This window comes from Elephantulus edwardii, unplaced genomic scaffold (genome assembly GCF_000299155.1).
Source record: "Elephantulus edwardii isolate Elephantulus edwardi_28Jun2011 unplaced genomic scaffold, EleEdw1.0 scaffold00025, whole genome shotgun sequence".
Taxonomy (NCBI): domain Eukaryota; kingdom Metazoa; phylum Chordata; class Mammalia; order Macroscelidea; family Macroscelididae; genus Elephantulus; species Elephantulus edwardii.
The window spans coordinates 15,433,479-15,452,821 of NW_006399775.1; the positions used below are offsets into that span (position 1 = coordinate 15,433,479).

General features: G+C 37.7%; 1 protein-coding gene across 1 annotated transcript in view; it reads left to right on the top strand.

Annotated features, from left to right (window-relative positions):
• UVRAG (UV radiation resistance associated) overlaps positions 1 to 19,343 on the top strand; it is a 349,759-nt gene that overhangs the window by 163,691 nt on the left and 166,725 nt on the right. The window contains exons 8-10 of the mRNA XM_006882863.1: positions 4,085 to 4,211; positions 15,533 to 15,617; positions 18,170 to 18,257. Coding sequence (XP_006882925.1) covers positions 4,085 to 4,211; positions 15,533 to 15,617; positions 18,170 to 18,257 — 300 coding nt within the window. The remainder of the gene's footprint in view (positions 1 to 4,084; positions 4,212 to 15,532; positions 15,618 to 18,169; positions 18,258 to 19,343) is intronic.

A 19,343-nucleotide genomic window follows, 5' to 3' on the forward strand; every position in this document is an offset into this window, starting at 1 on the left:
TGTTAGACGGGTCTTGGCAGAAAACAAAAAATACCAGAAGAATGTCTATCTGTGCTTCCTTGACTATGCAAAGGCTTTTGACTATGTGGATCACAGTAAGCTATGGCTGACTCTGAGAAGAATGGGAATTCCAGAACATTTGATTATGCTAATGAAAAACCTATACTTGGACCAAGAGGCAGTCATCTTAACGGGGCAGGGAGACACTGGATGGTTCAAAATCAAAAAAAGGGTCTGTCAGGGATGTATTTTGTCTCCATTCCTTTTCAATCTGTATGCAGAACAGGTTATCCGAGATGCTGGGCTGTACGAGGAGGAATATGGCATCAGGATTGGTGGGAAAATCATCAAAAACCTGCATTATGCAGATGATATAACCCTGCTCACTGAGGAGGACCTGAAGCGCTTGCTGCAGAAGGTCAAGGACTGCAGTCTTCAATATGGATTGAAGCTCAATATAAAGAAAACAAAGATTCTCACCACTGGGCCAATTGGCAGCATCAGTATGGATGGTGAAGAGATTGAGATAGTTAACAGTTTTAGTTTACTTGGCTCCACAGTCAACACTCTTGGTAACAGCAGCCAGGAAATCAGGAGACAAATTGTATAGGGAAAGTCAGCTGTGAGGGACCTCTCAAGAGTACTGAACTACAACGAAGTCAGGCTGGAGACTAAGGTGCGCCTGATCCAGGCTATAGTCTTTGCAGTTACGTGAGAGTTGGACAGTCAATAGGGATGATAGAAAGAGTATTGATGCCTTTGAACTGTGGTGCTGGAGAAGAGTGTTGAATATACCATGGACTGCTAGGAGAACAAACAGGTTTGTCTTGGAGAGGGTGTAGCCAGAATGTTTCCTGGAGTCAAGGATTCTGAAGCTTCGTCTGACATACTTTGGTCGTGTTGCAAGGAGGAACTGGTCCTTGGAGAGGGACATCATGTTTGGGAGAGTGGAGGCACAGGAGAGGAAGACCCTCGATGAGATGGTTCGATTCTGTGCATGTATTCGTGGGAATGAATGTGGTTGAGACAGCGAGGTTGACAGAGGATAGAACGGCGTTTAGGGCTCTTGTACATAGGGTCACTATGAGTTGCAAACGACTCGATGGCACCTAACAACAACAACAACAACAAGTGAAGATACACACATTTTTATTACATAAGAGTATCTGTTACTCTTTTAGAGCCACACTATTGAATTGTTTGGCTCCTCTGACTTTACTCTTGTTTCTCAAAATTGTTTTGACTCTTCCTAGTTTCTTTTCCTATTCATATACATTTTAGACCTAGCCTGTTTATGTATACTAGAAATCTTGTTGAGATTTTAATTAGAATTGCAATATACAAATCCGTTTGGAGAAAATATGCATCTTTACTCAAGAGACTTCCAGTCTGGACACATAGGGTATCTCATTATTATTACATAGTTTACACAGTATAAATCCTCAACATACTTCTTTTTCAGAATTAATCAGTGTTTCTTTCCCTGTCTTTTTTCTTTCTTTCTCTTTGGCAGAAGCAAATATTGTAAATGAAATTATATTCCATTTGCCCATTTCAAGTGTCATTATGTTAATGTAGAGCTGAGATAACCCTGTATTTTACTTTCTGAGTTTTCAGTTTTATTTTTAATACTCATTATTTATTGTAACATTAAGAAAGAAATTTGTAATCTGTTTTTGCATCTTTGGAATTCTTACAAACCAAACAAATAAGCCAACCAAAAACCCCAAATTTGAGGAGATGTATTTTATATTTTTCTATTTCTTTTTCCCGCAAACTTTATTTTATTAATTTTAATGAACATATACAGAGATTTTGGATTTCTGTTCATTCATTGTTGCACTATTTTCTCTACACAACCCCCAGTTTGTTCCTCTCTTTTTTCCCCCTTGAAAGTCTGTTTTAATTGTCCCATTGCCACAGTGCTTGTCAAAACCAGTTGTGACTAATCTCCTTTGTCAGTGTGTCCTTTGCCATTCCCTATCACTCCTCCCTGAGAGAGATTTCACCCTGAGTCATAAGGAAAAGGGGACGGTGTATTCTCTTAGCGACTTCCTGCTGAAAAAGGACACTGTAGGTTTCAGGGTGAAGATCTTCTCTCACTACTCTAAAGGCCCCCTTTGGCAATAGGAAACACGTAGACTATTATGGAGATCGATTTTGGAATTTAGATGCACCCTTATCACTTGTGCTTAGCCGTACATGTTCATATCCTTGAAGATGTATCATGGAACTGTTGCAGCTTAGAAGATACAAATTCAACTAACAAGTTAAAAGTGCATGAGTCAAAAATTAAAAGCAATAATATTCTAAGTAGAGATTCTAACAGTGGCACAAATCAAGTTACAGAGGGACGGGAGTTCTTAAAATAAAAGGCTTATTGATTAGCACTTTGTCTATTATAGTATAAAGGTTAGGAACCACAAGATGTAGAGGCTCAACTATGTCATTTATTGTTCTTAAGTGCTGGACCAAATTCCATCTATCACTGGGTTGTTTTACAGCTTGGAAGTCCACATGTAAGGCAGAGGTGAAGTAAGGAACTGCTTATGAGGTTTTCCGTCAGTTCCAACAACTAAGAAATAGTGAGAAGAGTGGGGACCTCAGAAGGCTTTTAGGACCAAATAATAGGCTCCTGTGTCCAGGAGTAAACGAATATACTTACCAGTAATGTTAATGCTCACCCGTGGCTCTTCTGGGAGGCTCTGAATTGTTGAAGTGTCCTCCTTTGTTTCCAGCTGGGAGCTGGGGCCTGTCAGTCCTGTCAGCCACGAGGACCTGATGTGGGTTGCCCTTGGCCATGTGTCCTTCAGAGCCACACGTAAAGCAAGTGAGTGGGAGCTTCCTCTCTACTCCCTTGCCTATCTGTGGCTCTTGTCTGTGACACGGTCTACTGAAGTGGCCCAGCTTTCCACAGTGGAAGCCATTCTGACCTCCTTTATTACCTTTGGGTGGCACTGTATATGAGTAAGACTTCCTTTTCCTAACACAGGCCCTAAACTGGCAGCAATAGCTGCCCCAATAATTTTGGCCATTCTCTGGTCTTTTCTCTTCCCTCTAGATCCCAGTTGTTAAAAGAGGGAAAAATTTAAACAAATATATAACAAATAATTTTGAACATTATAATCTTTTCATTTTAAGGCTAGAAATATTAACAGTATGATCATTTCCAATCCAGAGATACATGTTCCAATGCAGTTCCTATTTTCCATAAATGGTTTTGGTTAGAAGAATATTGTAAATGTGGAAACAGTTCCACTATTCCTCCTCCATGCCATGATATAGTGTTATTAGCACTAGCAGTTATAAATCCATTGCTTTCCTTACTCTAACTTAATTTTTTTTAATTTAAATTTATTATTTACAAAGACTTTGGATTTCCATTCATTCATTGTTGCACATTTCTCCGCTCCCAAGTCTACCCCCCCCTAGAACACTACCCTCTTGGAAAAGTAAAAGAAAAATTCTTTCTTTGTTTTACATTCCCTCCCCCAGGTCCACTCCACCATGTAGCCTTTGCTATAGACTCCTATCATGACAAAAATACCTAATCACATATCCCTTTTCAACAGTTTTCTCCCTTATCTGTTTCAATGCAGTATACATTATTGAACCCATCTTTCCCAGTCTCTCTCCATCCCCAAGGTCAGTCCTGTTCTACAACAGTGGCACCATGCAGTATTTGTCCTTTTGTGACTGGGATATTTCACTCAGCATAATGTCCTCCAGAGTCACCCATTTTGAATAATATTGCATGAGTTCCTTGTTTTTCAATGCAGCATAGTATTCCATTGTGTGAATATACCACAGCTTCTCTATCCATTGCTTTGTTGATGGGCACTTAGGTTGTTTCCAACTCCTTGCTATTGTGAACAAAGCTGCAGTAAACATGGGTGTGCATATATCTGCTTGGATGTCAGTTATTTTTCTATTTCTATATTCTTTTGTTGTAGTGGTACCGACCGATACTTAAGTACTCAAGAGAGCTGCAGTCATGATATATTTAGAAAAATTGGGAATTTTTGTTTATATTCATTGTCATTATTTTTCAGTTCACATATTTACCTGTGATTTTATTTATTAGAAAAAAGAGAGTGAATGTCTACAATTAAAAATTTTGGTGCTTCGAAATGAACTGGAGAGACAGAAGAAAGCTCTGGGACAAGAAGTGGCATTACTGCATAAGCAACAAATTGCATTACAGGAAAAAAGTGAGTAACAACGTCACACAAGAAGTCCAACGTCCATGTTGAGTAAATTTCTTTTATTCTTTTCCACATGCTCAAATAGTCACCTTTGGGCAAATATGGTAGCATTTTCATTAATTTTTAAAATGTTCCATGTGTACAGTAAGTGTATAAGTTGATAGGTGAACAACTTGATGATTTTTCATCATGTGAATATCCTCATGTAACAAGAATTCCCAGGGCCCTACACCCAGGAGGTCTCCTCATGTTCCCTTCTGGTCACTGTATCTCTGTACTCTGATTCTTAAGGCTATGGATTAGTTTTGCCTAATTTTCTACTATTAAGAAATAGCACTATATGATATATACTTTGTATGTGTCAAATTTTGGTTCCACATTTAGTCAAATTATTCTGAACTGTGTGTAGTCAAACTATACATTCCAGTTGCTGAATAGAATTCCATTGTATAAATATGAATTTATTCATTCTTATTGTTTGGGTTTTTTTCCCATTTTTAATGTTTATGACATTTCAGTTTGTGACATGACTACAAAGTTTGCACCTTTTGTAGATTGAATAAAAAAGCCATCCATAGTAGTGACCATGTACCTGCTTTTCAACCACCAGCATATGAGTTCGTATCCTACTTCTTTGTCAGTGTTTAATACTTTCTATCTTTTTAACTTTTATTCTTCCTACTGAGTGTGTTAATGTTTTTAATTTCTATTTTCCTAAAGAATATATTTTTTTGGTTTTTTATTATTATTATTAAATTTTATTAGTTTTAATGAACATTTACAGGGATTTTGGGTTTTCATTCCTTCATTGTTGCACTGTCCTAAAGAATATATTAAGCACCATTTTATATGTTTATTTATGATAGGATATACTCTCATCTGAAATATTTGTTCAGATCTTTCACCTACTTTAAGTGGTTTGACTTTAGGAGCATGTAAGATTTCTTTAAGGAACCCCGATGATGTAAGAAGGAGCCATTGTTACATAGCATTTGGCTGCGAACCAGTATAATCCTGTCAGAACAGTGGGTGTTGGTAGCTTGACACCTTGTAGTTTTTCCTGGGCTCAGGAAAGATGCAGTGGTGGCTCATGTAGCTTTGTTACTACTTTTTATTACCTTCCTAATGTTTTACTTCTGGTGAGTAGAGACCGAGATTGTATTTTAGATGGCTGCTAACAAGCTTTTCAGACCTATATTCTACTTACTTCTCTAAGGTGGAGCTCGTGATTTTTTGTGAATTATGTTAGCTTTTAACATAAGGGAGCTCCAGTGATGTAGTCCATAGGAAATTGTACTGCTAATCAAAGTCATTGCCTCCTTGGCAGTTCAAATCCACTAGCTTCTCTGCAGGAGAAACATGGAGAGTTTCTTCTATGCTATTTATAGCCTTCAAAAGCCTGTTGAAAGTCAGCTATGAATCACGGGGCAGCAAAGTTTAGTTTACCTTTTTTTGAATAAGTGGACTAATAATTACAATGTTTCAAATATGATGCTTATCTTTATGTATGTGGTGGTATTTAATTTCCACAGTAACATTATTGGGTAAAATAATAACGCAGTAACAAATGTACTGTTATTACTTATAAAGTTGAGTAATCTCTTGCAAAGGGAGAAGATACTTAAATTGAATATAATTATCACAAATGTTAAAATTATTGATTTATAGCACTGACTTTGTAATTCTGGAGCTGTCTAACTTTCATTTATGCTTTTGAAATAAGGATTAATTTGCATTTCTCATAGAATCAGAAACGTTGACACTTGCTTTATTTTAGTCTCTGAACTAAGCAGTAGAGCACTGCTTTTGGCTACTTTTCTTCCGCCCACTAAAAATCTGTCTGTTGTGGTGAACAGCTCTGAGGAATGAGAAAACAGAAGTATATGGAGACCAACTGCTGATTTTTGTAGATGCCAGCGAGTCAGCTGCAGCTCATGTTGACCCTGTGAACATGTCTAACCCTTACCATGTCCTGTGCTCTTCTCATGCTATCTGTTGTGCTCTTGCACAGTGGGTACCATGTCCAGCTGATTTTACTTACTAGTGATCCTGTTCAGACCCCTATCCTTTGTAGTAATTATTCTTGGTGGCCAAATCATACTCATTCTTGTCTCTTTAAAGTAGCATTTATATAGAACATTGTTTTTGTTCACTTATGTACATGGATATTTAATGAATTTTGAGCCAACTTAAGGTCTTTTAGAATCACTGGGATCAGTAATGTTGCTAAAATGAAGGGAAAATTCTATTTATCACTTGAAATTGCACCTGTAGTTTAGTGTGTTTGCTAGCCAATAATAAAGTGATTTTTCTAATAGGAATATGTTAAAGCGTTCTAAAATATTGTGACATCTCTTTGACACTTAGTACTTTTCAAGGCATTTGATTCTGAGCCCAAGTGCTCAGTTATAAAGTCAATACTATATGATATTTAATCCTGACTTTGTTATTAGTTCTTCTAAGTGACCATAAAGGGCTTGCTTAACTTCTCCGTTTGTGCATTTCGGGGAGCTGTTCACAATGCTGCCATAGGGACTAATGTGTGTGTGCATACTATTTTATATTTGTGTTTATAAAAATTAATTGTGGCAGGATGATTTATTGGAAAGAGGCAAAAAGATAGTTTCTGCCCATGCTGTTGAATTGCTGAGTGGTCACATAACTCCAAGGGGTCCAATTACCCCACACCCATAAGTCCTTGCTTCCTGTACCTCAACAACACTTGTTCTGAATTTGTGATCTACAGCAACTTCCAGCTGGGTGATAAGCTGACCTTTTCAGTATTACTGTTTATTAATGTATATGTTTTCATTTCTGGAAGATATTAGTAGCTTAACTTATGACATTTAATAAAAAACAGATTTCCCTTCATTAGTGTCATATACTAAGTAACCTTCCTGTTAACATTTAATTATATGTGTGTTTTACAGGGTCTTTTGTCCTATCTCAACCTCCAAATCTTTGAGAAGCAGTATTCTGTAACAATTAGTTTGTTGGAAATAGGACTTAGAAATTGGTATGAAACATCAATCTTAAGGAAATGTTTAGTGGACTAGATTTCTTATAAACAAATACTGACATAAATCTAAGAACTTCTAAGTGGCACTTTGGAGCGGCATCAACTTTATAAAAGCAGACTGCTCCAATTCTTAGGGGGAATTACTCTTTAATGCAATTTTTAGGTAATCTTGTATATTATTTTGTAATTAGAAAGGACCTACACAGAGATGATCACATTTGATCTTAGAGCATCCCTGAAAGTTTTTGTTAATACTCTCAGAGCATAACCAACTCAAAGCTGACCTTCCAGTGAGTTTTCAGAGGCTGAACATTTCAATGGGAGATTGCCCATGTTTCTCCTGCAGACCACCTGGTGGGTTCAAACTCCCTGTCTTTGGGTTAGCAGTGCATCTTAATTTTTGTATGTATGGTGCTGAGAAAGTAAATTACTTGACTGGGAGCATACCAGGAAAAGTAAGCTGACACTTGTTAATTACTTTTTCACTGCTCTATAGTATGTATAACCTTGCCAAGTTTTCATTTTAAATCTGCATATATATCTTCAAAATCAATACCTTTTCCTAAAATTCTTAAGTAGCATTAGTAGAATTTGAACCCAAATCTCACTGACTCCTAGGCCTAGGGGCTTTCCAGTGTAAAGCACTGCTTCAGTAGGACCTGCTTCTTGTATAGAAACCCTAAAATGAGCTATGGCTTTACCACTCAGGCTAATTTGGAGTGCTGTGAAAGTTGTCAGTTGCTTCTTGTTGCCCTGCACAGAAGCCTATCAGCTTTTTCAGAAAATGGGAAAAATAAAAAAGAAAGACATCGCCTCTCGACACAAAATTTTTAGAGGAATTTAGCAAGCTTTTTTATGTGCAAGATATTAAATATCATAATTAATCTCATCAATTGTAATTTTGCAAAAGTTACATCAAGAAGTATCTGTTAACCCTTGAGCTGGGCAGCATCATAAATCATAGTTTAGGAAGGGCATTTCTGCCTGGAGGGAAGTGAAAGTAGTCCAAGAATATTGCTTTTTGGTAATTTGTCTTGATGTAGAAAGCCTACAGAAATGACAGTTTATTAGTTTTAACTGAAATTTTGACAGCAGCTGGCCATTGGCCAACCTGAGACTAAATTCTCTAGTGAGAGAGACTCTAAAGAGTCTATGTTTTGTTTTGTTGATAGAAGTAAGATCTATATTTTTTAGCCATTAGATTTACAGGAGCTAACATTTATTAAAATGAAAATTAATGGTCCTGGCTTGTGTTCGTGCTAAACAGTAGGAATATCTTCTCTGCCTGCATGGAGCATCGGCATTTGCCTAGACAGGGCCATATTGTTCAGGTATAATACATGTGTTTGCTTCCTCTCTCTCCCAAGTATGATAGTGGTGATACGTGCAGAACTGTGCTAATACTAAAAGTGAAAGGAGGTACCATTGAGATAGCAAAGATTTGGACCCCATTTTAAAAGATAGAAATTAGATATTGCAGTATTATCTACATGAATTAACCAAGGTATACTTAGACTTCCTGGAATTGCCTAATAAAGAATAGGCAATAATCAGAGTAGTTGAACATGGTGGCCATTGTCTTTGTTCTTCTATATCAGAAGTGGCTTCCTATAACATTTATTGTTACATAGTTGATTTCTGACCCAGACAGGTCTCATTGTAGTTGTAGCACTGATGAGAGGCAGAGCAGTATTTAAAATAAGGCCTTCCACAACTGGCCCAGAGGGAAGGCATGAAAGGCGGTGATATCCCCTAAAATAGCACACTGTCAAAGTAAGATCCTCCATATTTCAGCGTTGTGGTTTAAATTAGAGACATATTTTTGCCCATCATATATGCCCAGATGGAAGGCTAAACTGTCATTAGGACCTGCTCACTTACACTGACTGGTGCTCACCCTTCCCTTTTAGGATGAGGAATTGTGTGTAAACAAATCACTCTGCCTTCAAAGGAAACCTATACCAGTTTTCTGTACTAGTCAGTCAACTCATATATACATGAATTTGAAGATAGAACTGAAGACCACCAGATATTTGAGAAAACAACATTTATAATTTACAAAAACCTGGGGGAGGGTTTGTAAAACAATGAAAGAATCTTTTCTTTTACTTTTCCATAATTTTTGGACTCATGTACTTATAACTTGTTAGTCAAATTTGTGTCTTCTAGGTTGCAACACCCCCATGATACATCTTCAAGGATATGAACATGTACGGCCAAGCACAATCAATAAGAGTGCATCTAAATTCCAAAATCAATCTCCATAATAGTCTATGTGTTTCCTACTGCCAAAGGGGCCCTTTAGAGTAGTGAGAGAAGATCTTCACCCTGAAACCCACAGCGTCCCTTTTCAGCAGGAAGTAGCTAAGAGAATACGCCATCCCCTTTTCCTTATGACTCAGGGTGAAGTCTCTCTCAGGGAGGAGTGATAGGGAATGGCAAAGGATACACTGACAAAGAAGATTAATCAGAACTGGCTTTGACAAGCACTGTGGCATTTGGACAAGAACAAACTGGGAGGAGGGTAGAGAGAATAGTGCAACAATGAATGAATGGAAACCCAAAATCTCTGTAAATGTTTATGAAAATTAATAAAATATAATTATAGAAAAAAATTTACAAAAACAAAAGCAGTTGAAAGAGAAATAATAATAATAGAAGATTAAAAAAAAATAATACCCTCAGATTAATTTATGCTCTTTGCCTAGGGTTTAGAAATCTCTAAAAAGCCTTTCTTGGAGAAAGTGCAACCTGAATGCTTTTTGGAGGCAAAGATGACAAAGCTTCATCTCACATACTTTGGGCATAATGTTAGGAGAAGCTATTTCTTGGAAAGAGATCATGTTTGAAAAGATGGAGGACCCATGAAAGAGAGAAAGACCTTCATTGAGAGGTATTGACAGAGTGACTGCAGAAATGAGCTCAGGTGTGTCAGAGGTGGTGAGCATGGCACAGGACAGGACAGGGTTCAGATCTGTTGTTCACAGGGTCGCTATGAGTTGTACTCGATTTGATGACACCTAACAACACGAGAACAAGCTGTATAGTCTACAAAGTCATAACTTTTCTTGAATTCATGAGACCTCTAAAATTTCAGGGCACCTGGGTAGTCTGATATCTAAAAGAGGTATATCCAGCAAGTAGCCAGTATGTGAGCACTGAATCACTGTGGCAGAGCTTGGATGGAATCTGAGGCTTCTGTGTAAGAAGTGAATTCTTTTCATTGAAAAGAATTCAGTGACAAGTTTTAAAAAATTGCTAATGGGCAACTGTAGTGTGAAAAATCCATTGTATCTGGGAAATGGTGGGGGTCAGGTTGGGGGTGGGGGAATGAAAACAACACTGCCCTTGGGGACAGAGCAGGAAATTGTATTGGGCGTGAACTAGTGGAGACCTCCTGCTGGAGCTGACAGGACTGCTGAGAAAGCCTTATTACCCCTGATGGACATGGGCATGCCCAAGTCTAACTCTGACCAGAACAAAAGAAAAACTCTCTGGGCCCTCCAGCCTGCAGAGTAGCAACTCATAATAATTTACATGATGAGTTCCTTACTTAGGTGCAGATTTACAGGGAATATCTAACTCAGGATAGAAGAGAACCATTGAGAAATGCGGCAAGAAAAGTGCTGAACTAACCCAAAAAAGAAATAAAGCACAAATTACCAGTATAAAGAATGAAACATCACTCCAACCGACAAGGAAATTAAGATTATAAAGTGATGCTTTGAATAATATTATAGTAGTGTAGATCTAATGGTAAGGAGTTGCACTGGCAACCCAAAAGTATGCAATGTTCAGATCCACCAGCTGCTGCACAGGAAAGTTGGGCAGTCTTGGCCTGTGTGATTAACTGCCTCTGAAAACTTGCTGAAGGGTCAGCTGTTGGTCAATTCCAGCTTGACTGTACACAACAACAACGGCTTGTCATGAGGACATAGAAGCCAAACCAAAGACTTCACCTGGCCAAGTGTGGGACTATAATCCAATAGCAAATTTATAAGTCATTGGAAACTAAAAATGAATCTATGATTTTGTATGAATAATGAATAGGATAGTTAGCTAATGGCTTCCTTATAGTAAAATGGCTAATGCTATTTGATGAATGTGTAGGGAGTATTGGAATTGGAATTCTTTTGCCATTATATGAAGACTGTGTCATGCAGAAGTCACCATTCAGTGCTAAAGATAAATTTAGATTAGGTGAGCTCTGTTGGCCTAGTGGCAAAGAAAGTACTGCAAGTGAGCAGTTCAAATCCACCAGATGCTCTGCTGGAGAAGGAGGGACAATCTCTTCCTGTACCAGTCACATCCAGTTTGACAGTTTACACATACACAAAGATAAATTTAGATTATAAGCAGAATATAAGCATGGTTTTAAAGAGGGACACCACTATTTTTAGATGTGATACACTTAGAAAAGCATAATACTTGTCACCTGCTATTGAGACTAGTAGTATATAACCAGAGCACCCTCTAAAGCGTTTGAGCACACCATGGTCTCAGGATTACTCTTCGTCAGTGACTTCCATAATTTATGTTGAGGTTTTTGAGGTTTCTTCAAATATTTAATTTTCCTCTAGCTGAGCCTAACTAAAGATCAGTTAGTTTTATTCCAGAGCCCAACTTTATAACCACTGGGCTATATATATTTCCTTTTAATTAATAAAAAAACCACAAACTAAACCTCAAAGGATGTGAATATTTATGGGGAGATGATGGCATTATATCATTTAAGGCTTTGAACTTGTTAAAACCAATGGGAAAAAACATGACCTCTCACGTGACCCTTTTCTATGTTTGGAATTTACTCTTTTACTTTTTATTTGCAAATTATTTTTATTTCTTTGTTTATTTTCATTTCACACTTGATTTAACTGTAAGAATAAGAAGAGTATAAATATTTACTTATATTTAACATGTTACCCTATCAGCTGATTAGGATATTTTTAAAATTGTTTTTCCTTTATGCCATATAGAAAGAAGAATTTTGTTTTTATTTTTTCCTTTTATTCACATACTATTATGTTCTAAAGAATCTTTAAAATTGGGAAAAGTGCACATATTTGTGGGGTTTTTATCCAAGGTTTGATGCTAATTTTATTTTTTATTATTATTATTAAATTTTATTAGTTTTAATGAACATTTTACAGAGATTTTGGGTTTTCATTCCTTCATTGTTGCACTGTTTTCTCTACCCTCCTCCCCAGTTCGTTCTTCTCCCCCACCAATGTCTGTTTTAATTGTCCAATTGCCACAGTGCTTGTCAAAGCCAGTTCTGATTAATCTCCTTTGTCTGTGTGTCCTTTGCCATTCCCTATCACTCCTCCCTGAAAGAGACTTCACCCTGATTCATAAGGAAAAGGGGATGACGTATTCTCTTAGCTACTTCCTGCTGAAAAGGGACGCTGTGGGTTTCAGGGTGAAGATCTTCTCTCACTACTCTAAAGGGCCCCTTTGGCAGTAGGAAACAGATAGACTATTATGGAGATTGATTTTGGAATTTAGATGCACTGTTATTAATTGTACTTAGTCGTACATGTTCATATCCTTGAAGATGTATCATGGAGATGTTGCAACCTAGAAGACACAAATGTAACTAACAAGTTAAAAGTACATGAGTCAAAAATTAACAAGTAATAATATTCCGAGTAGAGGTTCTAGTAGTGTCACAAATCAAGGTGGTTCTTACAATAAAAGGCCTATAGACTAGCACTTTGTCTATTATAGTATACAGGTTAGGAACCACAAGATGTAGAGGCTCAGCTATGTCATTTATGCTTCTTAAGTCCTGGAGCAAATTCTATCTACCACTGGGCTGTTTTACAACTCGGAAGTTCACATGCAAGGTAGAGGTGAAGTAAGGAACTGCTTATGAGGTTTTCCGTCCATTCCAACAACTAAGAGATAGTGAGAAGAGTTGGGACCTCAGAAGGCTTTTAGGACCAATTAGTAGGCTCTGTGTCCAGGAGTAATGCTCATCTACAGCTCTTCTGAGAGAATCTAAATCGTTGAAGCATCCTCCTTTGTTTCCAGCTGGGAGCTGGGGCCTTTCAGTCCTGTCTGCCACGAGGACCTGATGTAGGCCACTTTGGCCCAAGTGTCCTTCAGAGCCACACTTAAAGCAAGTGAGTGGGAGCTTCCTCTCTACTCCCTTGCCTATCTGTGGCTCTTGTCTGTGACACTGTCTACTGAAGCGGCCCAGCTTTCCACAGTGGAAGCCATTCTGACCTCCTTTATTACCTTTGGGTGGCACTGTATATTAGTAAGACTTCCTTTTCCTAACACAGGCCCTAAAGTGGCAGCAATAGCTGCCCCAATTATTTTGGCCATTCTCTGGTCTTTTCTCTTCCCTCTAGATCCCAGTTGTTAAAAGAGGGAAAAATTTAAACAAATATATAACAAATAATTTTGAACAGTATAATCTTTTAAGCTTACGGCTAGAAGTATTAACTATCATCATTTACATATTTGTGTTTTGAAGCTCATACCTACCTTGAATCCTATTTGTGGTTTATCAGAACTATTAGAGCAGGAACAGAGAAGGATATTGTGAATTTCTGTAGTGATAGAAGAATTTATGTGTGTTCTGGTCAAAATAGTTAGGTTTGATCAGTTAATATACTTTCTGTCCCTGCTTGTAGGAGGTATCTAAAAGAAGAGTCTAGGATACTTTTGTTATTTCTCACAATTTCTTTATAAGCTCTGAAACATAAAGTATTAGAATCTAAACTCTTTCTGTGCTTAAAAATTTGAAGTTACAATTTGGCCTAGACTGTCAAGAATGTAATTCCTACTCTAAGAAAGTATTAGATTCTGTGTATTAGAGTAGAAAAATGTAAAAGGATTTTTTTACCAAAGAAGTTCTAAAATCTTGATAATAACATAAATATAAATTATTGCAATGTTAACCAACAGAAGGAAATGAAATATTCTAGGATGTGATTGATACGTGGAGACAGCATACAGGAACAGTGTATAATATTCACATAATTCACTTCCATGGAGTTGAATTATTAAATATTCTAAGAAGAACCATCAGAGGCATTTCTGGTCATGTACTGCGCAGTGTGTTTTGCTATCTGACCAAAGGCTGTGCACCTCCAGCAGTTCAACTCCACCAATAGCTCTACAGGGGAAGATGAGTAGTCTCCTCTGAAACTTGAGGGAAGGTCTCTCTGAATCAGAGCTGACCTCATAGCAGTGATTGAATTCTATCTAGCATCATGTGAGAGGACCTGGACATAATATAGAAAAGTTAGAAGGCACATTTGCTATATACAGTCTAATAAAAAGCAGTAATTGTGAATGAGATGCTTGATGCCCTCTGCTGCTAACAGAAAGGCTGGAAGTTTGAGTCCACCCTGAGACATCTTGGTAGAAAAGGCTGGCAGTCTGCTTCTGAAAATCAGCTGTTGGGACCCCTGCAGAGCACAATTCTGCTCTGACATGCTTGAGTCATCATGAGTTAGAATGACCAACTCATAGGCAGCCCATTTACTAGTAGTCTCATAAACATGCAGGTAATCTCTCCTGCTCTACTCTTTTACATTCATTCATATGGCTCTGGTGGCTGAGTGGTAAAGAGTTGTGCTGCTGACACAAATCCTGCAGTTCGAAGCCACCAGTTGCTTCCTGGGCACTTTCCTCCCGTTTGATTTATAGCCTCTGAAGAGCTAGAAGTCAGTTATGAGACAGTAACTAATAGTAACAAGGTGATTGTAGACGATCATTTGTAGTCAAAGGAAATTTATTTTTAAAAATAAAGTTATCACAATAAGACATTGTGATTGTAATTAGACATTAAAATTAATTATACCAGCCAATGGCAGTTACTATTATAAAAAAGAATATTAATGGATTACTGTATGAAAAAGCCAATTTGATTTGTAAATTTTGACTCAAAAAAAAATAAAATTAAGTTGTTGGATTTTAGAAATCTCACCAAGATATTTTTTCGTCAGCAATACGAAAATTTAGAAACAGAGAGACTTAGACTCCTGCTAGAGACAAAGTCCTGGCAAATTGCTTCTGTAAAGATTACAGAAAACTTGTGGAGAAGTTCTCTGTGCAGGCTGGTGTGAGTCTAGGACTGACTTGATAACAGCTCACAACAGGGACTAGATTTACGTGAGAATTGAACCAGCAGGGAAATAATGTCCATTAATTTCTCTGATAGACTTCTCTATCCTTGTAACTCTACTTGTTTTCATCTCACACTAAGGGGATTGGGCCTTGCCTGTTTGGTTGAGCATTCAGTCGTGTCTGCAAAACTAACTCTTGAATTATTTCCTTCATATTTTCTCTTTAGGAAGTGCATTTTCAACTGAACACCTCAAGCTTCAACTCCAAAAGGAATCCCTAAATGAACTGAGGAAAGAATGTACAGCACAAAGGTATGTACAAAGCTCAGAAGAATTACTATGGGGATAAGATTAGAAAAGTAGCATTCGTTCAAAGCCACTGGTTCTTATCTTCCACATACCTCAGTTTCACATTTTTTTTACTCAACAAATACTGAGTCAGTACCTGCAGTGTGCTGAGGGGTGCAAGTAATTAATGTGCTCAATTGGCAGCTAACCTAAAGGCTCCTTGCAGCAAAGACATGATGTGCTGAAAAACCAGCCATTGAAAAACCTGACGAGATGGTAGCTGGTTTCTGTGTTTTTTATTGTATCGGATGCCAGTTCTGAGAGGTTCCTGCATGTAGTCAGAGGCAGAAACTTTAATCTGTTCTTCCAGTATCCTCAGCTTCAGCTCTGCCTTAATAGTGAATTTTCCTCTTCTCTCCTATGTATAGTTTAGCTTACAGTTTTTTGACAAATTTATTTTTCCTTCTTTTTAAGCTCATTTGAGTTACTTTAATAGATTATTTTTCTAATATCAGTTTCCCCATTTCTAGTTCTTCCATATTGCCATCACATTTCTCCACTTAAAAGACCATTTTCTTATGTCCTTTGTCTGCTTAAATGATAGTACTTTAGCTTAATTTTCAACTACTCTGTAACTGTGGCATAATCCTCCACTTTTCATTTAGCAAATGACAGCAGTTTTCCTTTTAAAATAGCACATTCTGGATATTTTTGGTGGTGGTTTTGCCTCTTCTGTGCTTTTGTCCATCTTTACATTTCTGGAAAGTCATTCCATCCTGCATTTTTCTTCAAGAAATCTGAGCCACTGAGAATTCAGTACCATTCAGCCTGTGAAGATTTATAGAGATCATCTCCTCTAATCCTCTAAATTTGCAGATAAGAAAGTCTGGCTCTGTCAGGTTACTGCTTGTTCATGTTATTCACAAAGTCAGGATTAGATGCCGTTTGTTTTCAGTGCTCTTTTTAGTATACTACATCTTTCCCACTTCTTAAAGTTTTATTTTTACCCTTAAATTGTTAACACAATTGAGAAAATAAATTCTTCTATGGATAGTTAGTCTGGCAAGTTTCTTAAATAGTTCACTATAGGTGTGGGATCATCTGATTGCATAATTTTATGTTCTTTTAAATTTATGAACGTAAAGAAAACATGACAGCAGGTAATTGTGAGTGACAGGTTACTGTTTTGAGGAACTACAATATGAATATTTTCTGAAATGAAATTTACCTGACAAGAAGCTGCAATGCAATTCTGAAGGCACCGGGTTCGAATACACCAGATGCTCCGTAGGAGAAGGATGGGTAGTATCCTTTCGTGCAATTAACGGCCTCTGGAAGTCTGCCCGAGGATCAGCTGTGGGTCAGTTCCAACTCGATCATAAACAACAACAACAAACATATTGCTTAGAGACCATGGTCAGCTTACTCAACCACACTAAATCTCAGTTCCTCAAAACATATAATTATTATAACAAACATAACCATTTGTAAAGCAATAGTAAAATATAACTAGGCATACAATGATTATTTGTAACCTCAATAATCCTCTAAGGAAACTCTGATAGCTTAGTGGTAAGAAATTGTGCTGCCATCTCAAAGGCAGTTGGTGCAAATCTATCAGCTGCTTGAGAGAGAGAGGAGCAGTCTCCTCCTCAGTCATTTACTGACTCTGAAAATCTCCTGGAAGGTCAGCTATTGGTCAGTCAGTTTCAGCTTCACAGTACACACAGTAACAACATATCCTCAATATCTGTTACTGGAAGAAGGTTGGGCACTCTCTTCCCATGCGACTCACTGTCTCTGAAAACCTGCTAGAGGGTCAGCTAAGAGTTGATTCTGACTTGCTGGTACTGTCCTTAGGGAGTTGTGCAGCTAACCCAGAGGTCACTGGTAGTTTGAATCCACCAGTGACTCCTCAGGAGAAAGATGAGCCATTTTTCATGCAATTTACAGCCTCTGAAATGTGTGCTCAACTGTTTGTTCCAGCTTGACAGCAGTGAAGGCCAGAGAGCTCTCTTACGGATATCTGACAGCTTAGTGTGTTAACTGTTGAGCTACTAACTCAGAGATCAGTGATTCAAATCTCCCGGCTGCTCTGAGAAAGACACTTCTTCCCATAAAGATGTACAGGCTTGGAAATCCATTGGAGGGTTTTCATGAGTCAAAATCAATAGCAGTGGATTTGGTTTGGGGAATATCTTTTAAGATGGCTCTTGGCTGACTGTTAGCTAGCTCCATTTGGAGACAGGTTAGGACTCATAGTATTTATGGCCCTTGAGTCCCTGGGACCCTTTGTAGATTTTATCTCTGGTGACTTAATGGTAATGAATAGTGCTGCCAAAGCAAAGGTGCATGGTTTGAATCCACCAGTTGCTCCATGGGAGAAGGATGAGCAGCCTCCTGCTGTGCATTTTCCTGCCTCTGAAGATCCCCTGGCGGGTTAGCTGTGCTTCTGACTTAAAGTATTCAACCGTCACGACAACGTGCTATATGGAAATGGATGTTAAAAACTAATGTCATGAAGCATGCATGTTTTTCCTTTACTTTTTAAAACAAATGTGCTTTTATCTTATTAGAGAACTTTTTTTGAAGACGAATGCTCAATTGACAATTCGATGCAAGCAACTACTATCTGAACTTTCCTACATTTACCCCATTGACTTGGTAAGTTTTAAATTTTCTGGAAAAAAAATCCTTTTGAAAAGGTGATCTCCATTTGAATTACCTTCCAATAAAAAAATTCCTTGCTTTACTCTAAATCAGAAACTCTGTCACTACCCAGAGCTGGTATCGTTTTTATAACTGGGTTCCTTTGGCCTTTGTGTGCAGAGTTGTTTTTTCTTTTTTTTCTCCAAATATGTTTGGTGGTGGTAATGGTTGTATGTACTTTTGCTCCTCTAAAAGAATGACAACGTAGTCATGGTTTCCTTAGGCTTTTTCCAGTCAAGTAAATTATCCACTGCCATCATTTGTGTCACTTGTAGACAAATATATGCAGTTTCATGTGTACTACTTTTATATAGTTATTAGCATTGCGGATGATAATCCTGGAACCACTCTCAAGATGTTAAGTTTTCAAATGCAGATTCTTCTTCCTGTTGTGTGCCCTTGAGTCAAGTATGATTCATAGGAACCCTGTGAACAAAAGATCTGAACTCTGCTCTGTCCTGTGCCATCCTCCTACTTTTTGACACACAAGAGCCTATTGCAACAATCATCCTTGTCAATCCACCTAGTAGAGGGTCTTTTTCTCCTTTGCTGACCCTCCACCCTTCCCAGCATCACGTTCCTCTCCAAGGAGTAGCTCCTTCTAGCAACATGTCCGAAATATATGAGGCGAAGCCGCATTCTTGCCTCCAAAGAGCACTCCGGTTGCACCCTCTCTAAGACTTATCTGTTTGTGCTCTTGTCCATCCATAGGATGTTCAGTGCTCCTCTCCAACCACATAGCTCAAAGACGTCAATTCTTCTATCATCACTATTCATTGTCCAGATCTCAGATGCATAGCATGTGATTGGAAAGACTTAGTAAATGTGAAAAGTATAACTTCAGTTTAACTAATAAGGAAATTTATCACATTTGATTGCTTCTCTTGCATTCTCTTTAATAAAAATAGATTTAAAAGGTTGAGTTTTGAAGAGTAAAATAAATAGGAATTGAGATTGTTCAGAGAATTTTTATTTTATTAATTTTAATGAACATTTACAGAACTTTCGGATTTCCTTTCATTCATTGTTGCATTTTTCTCC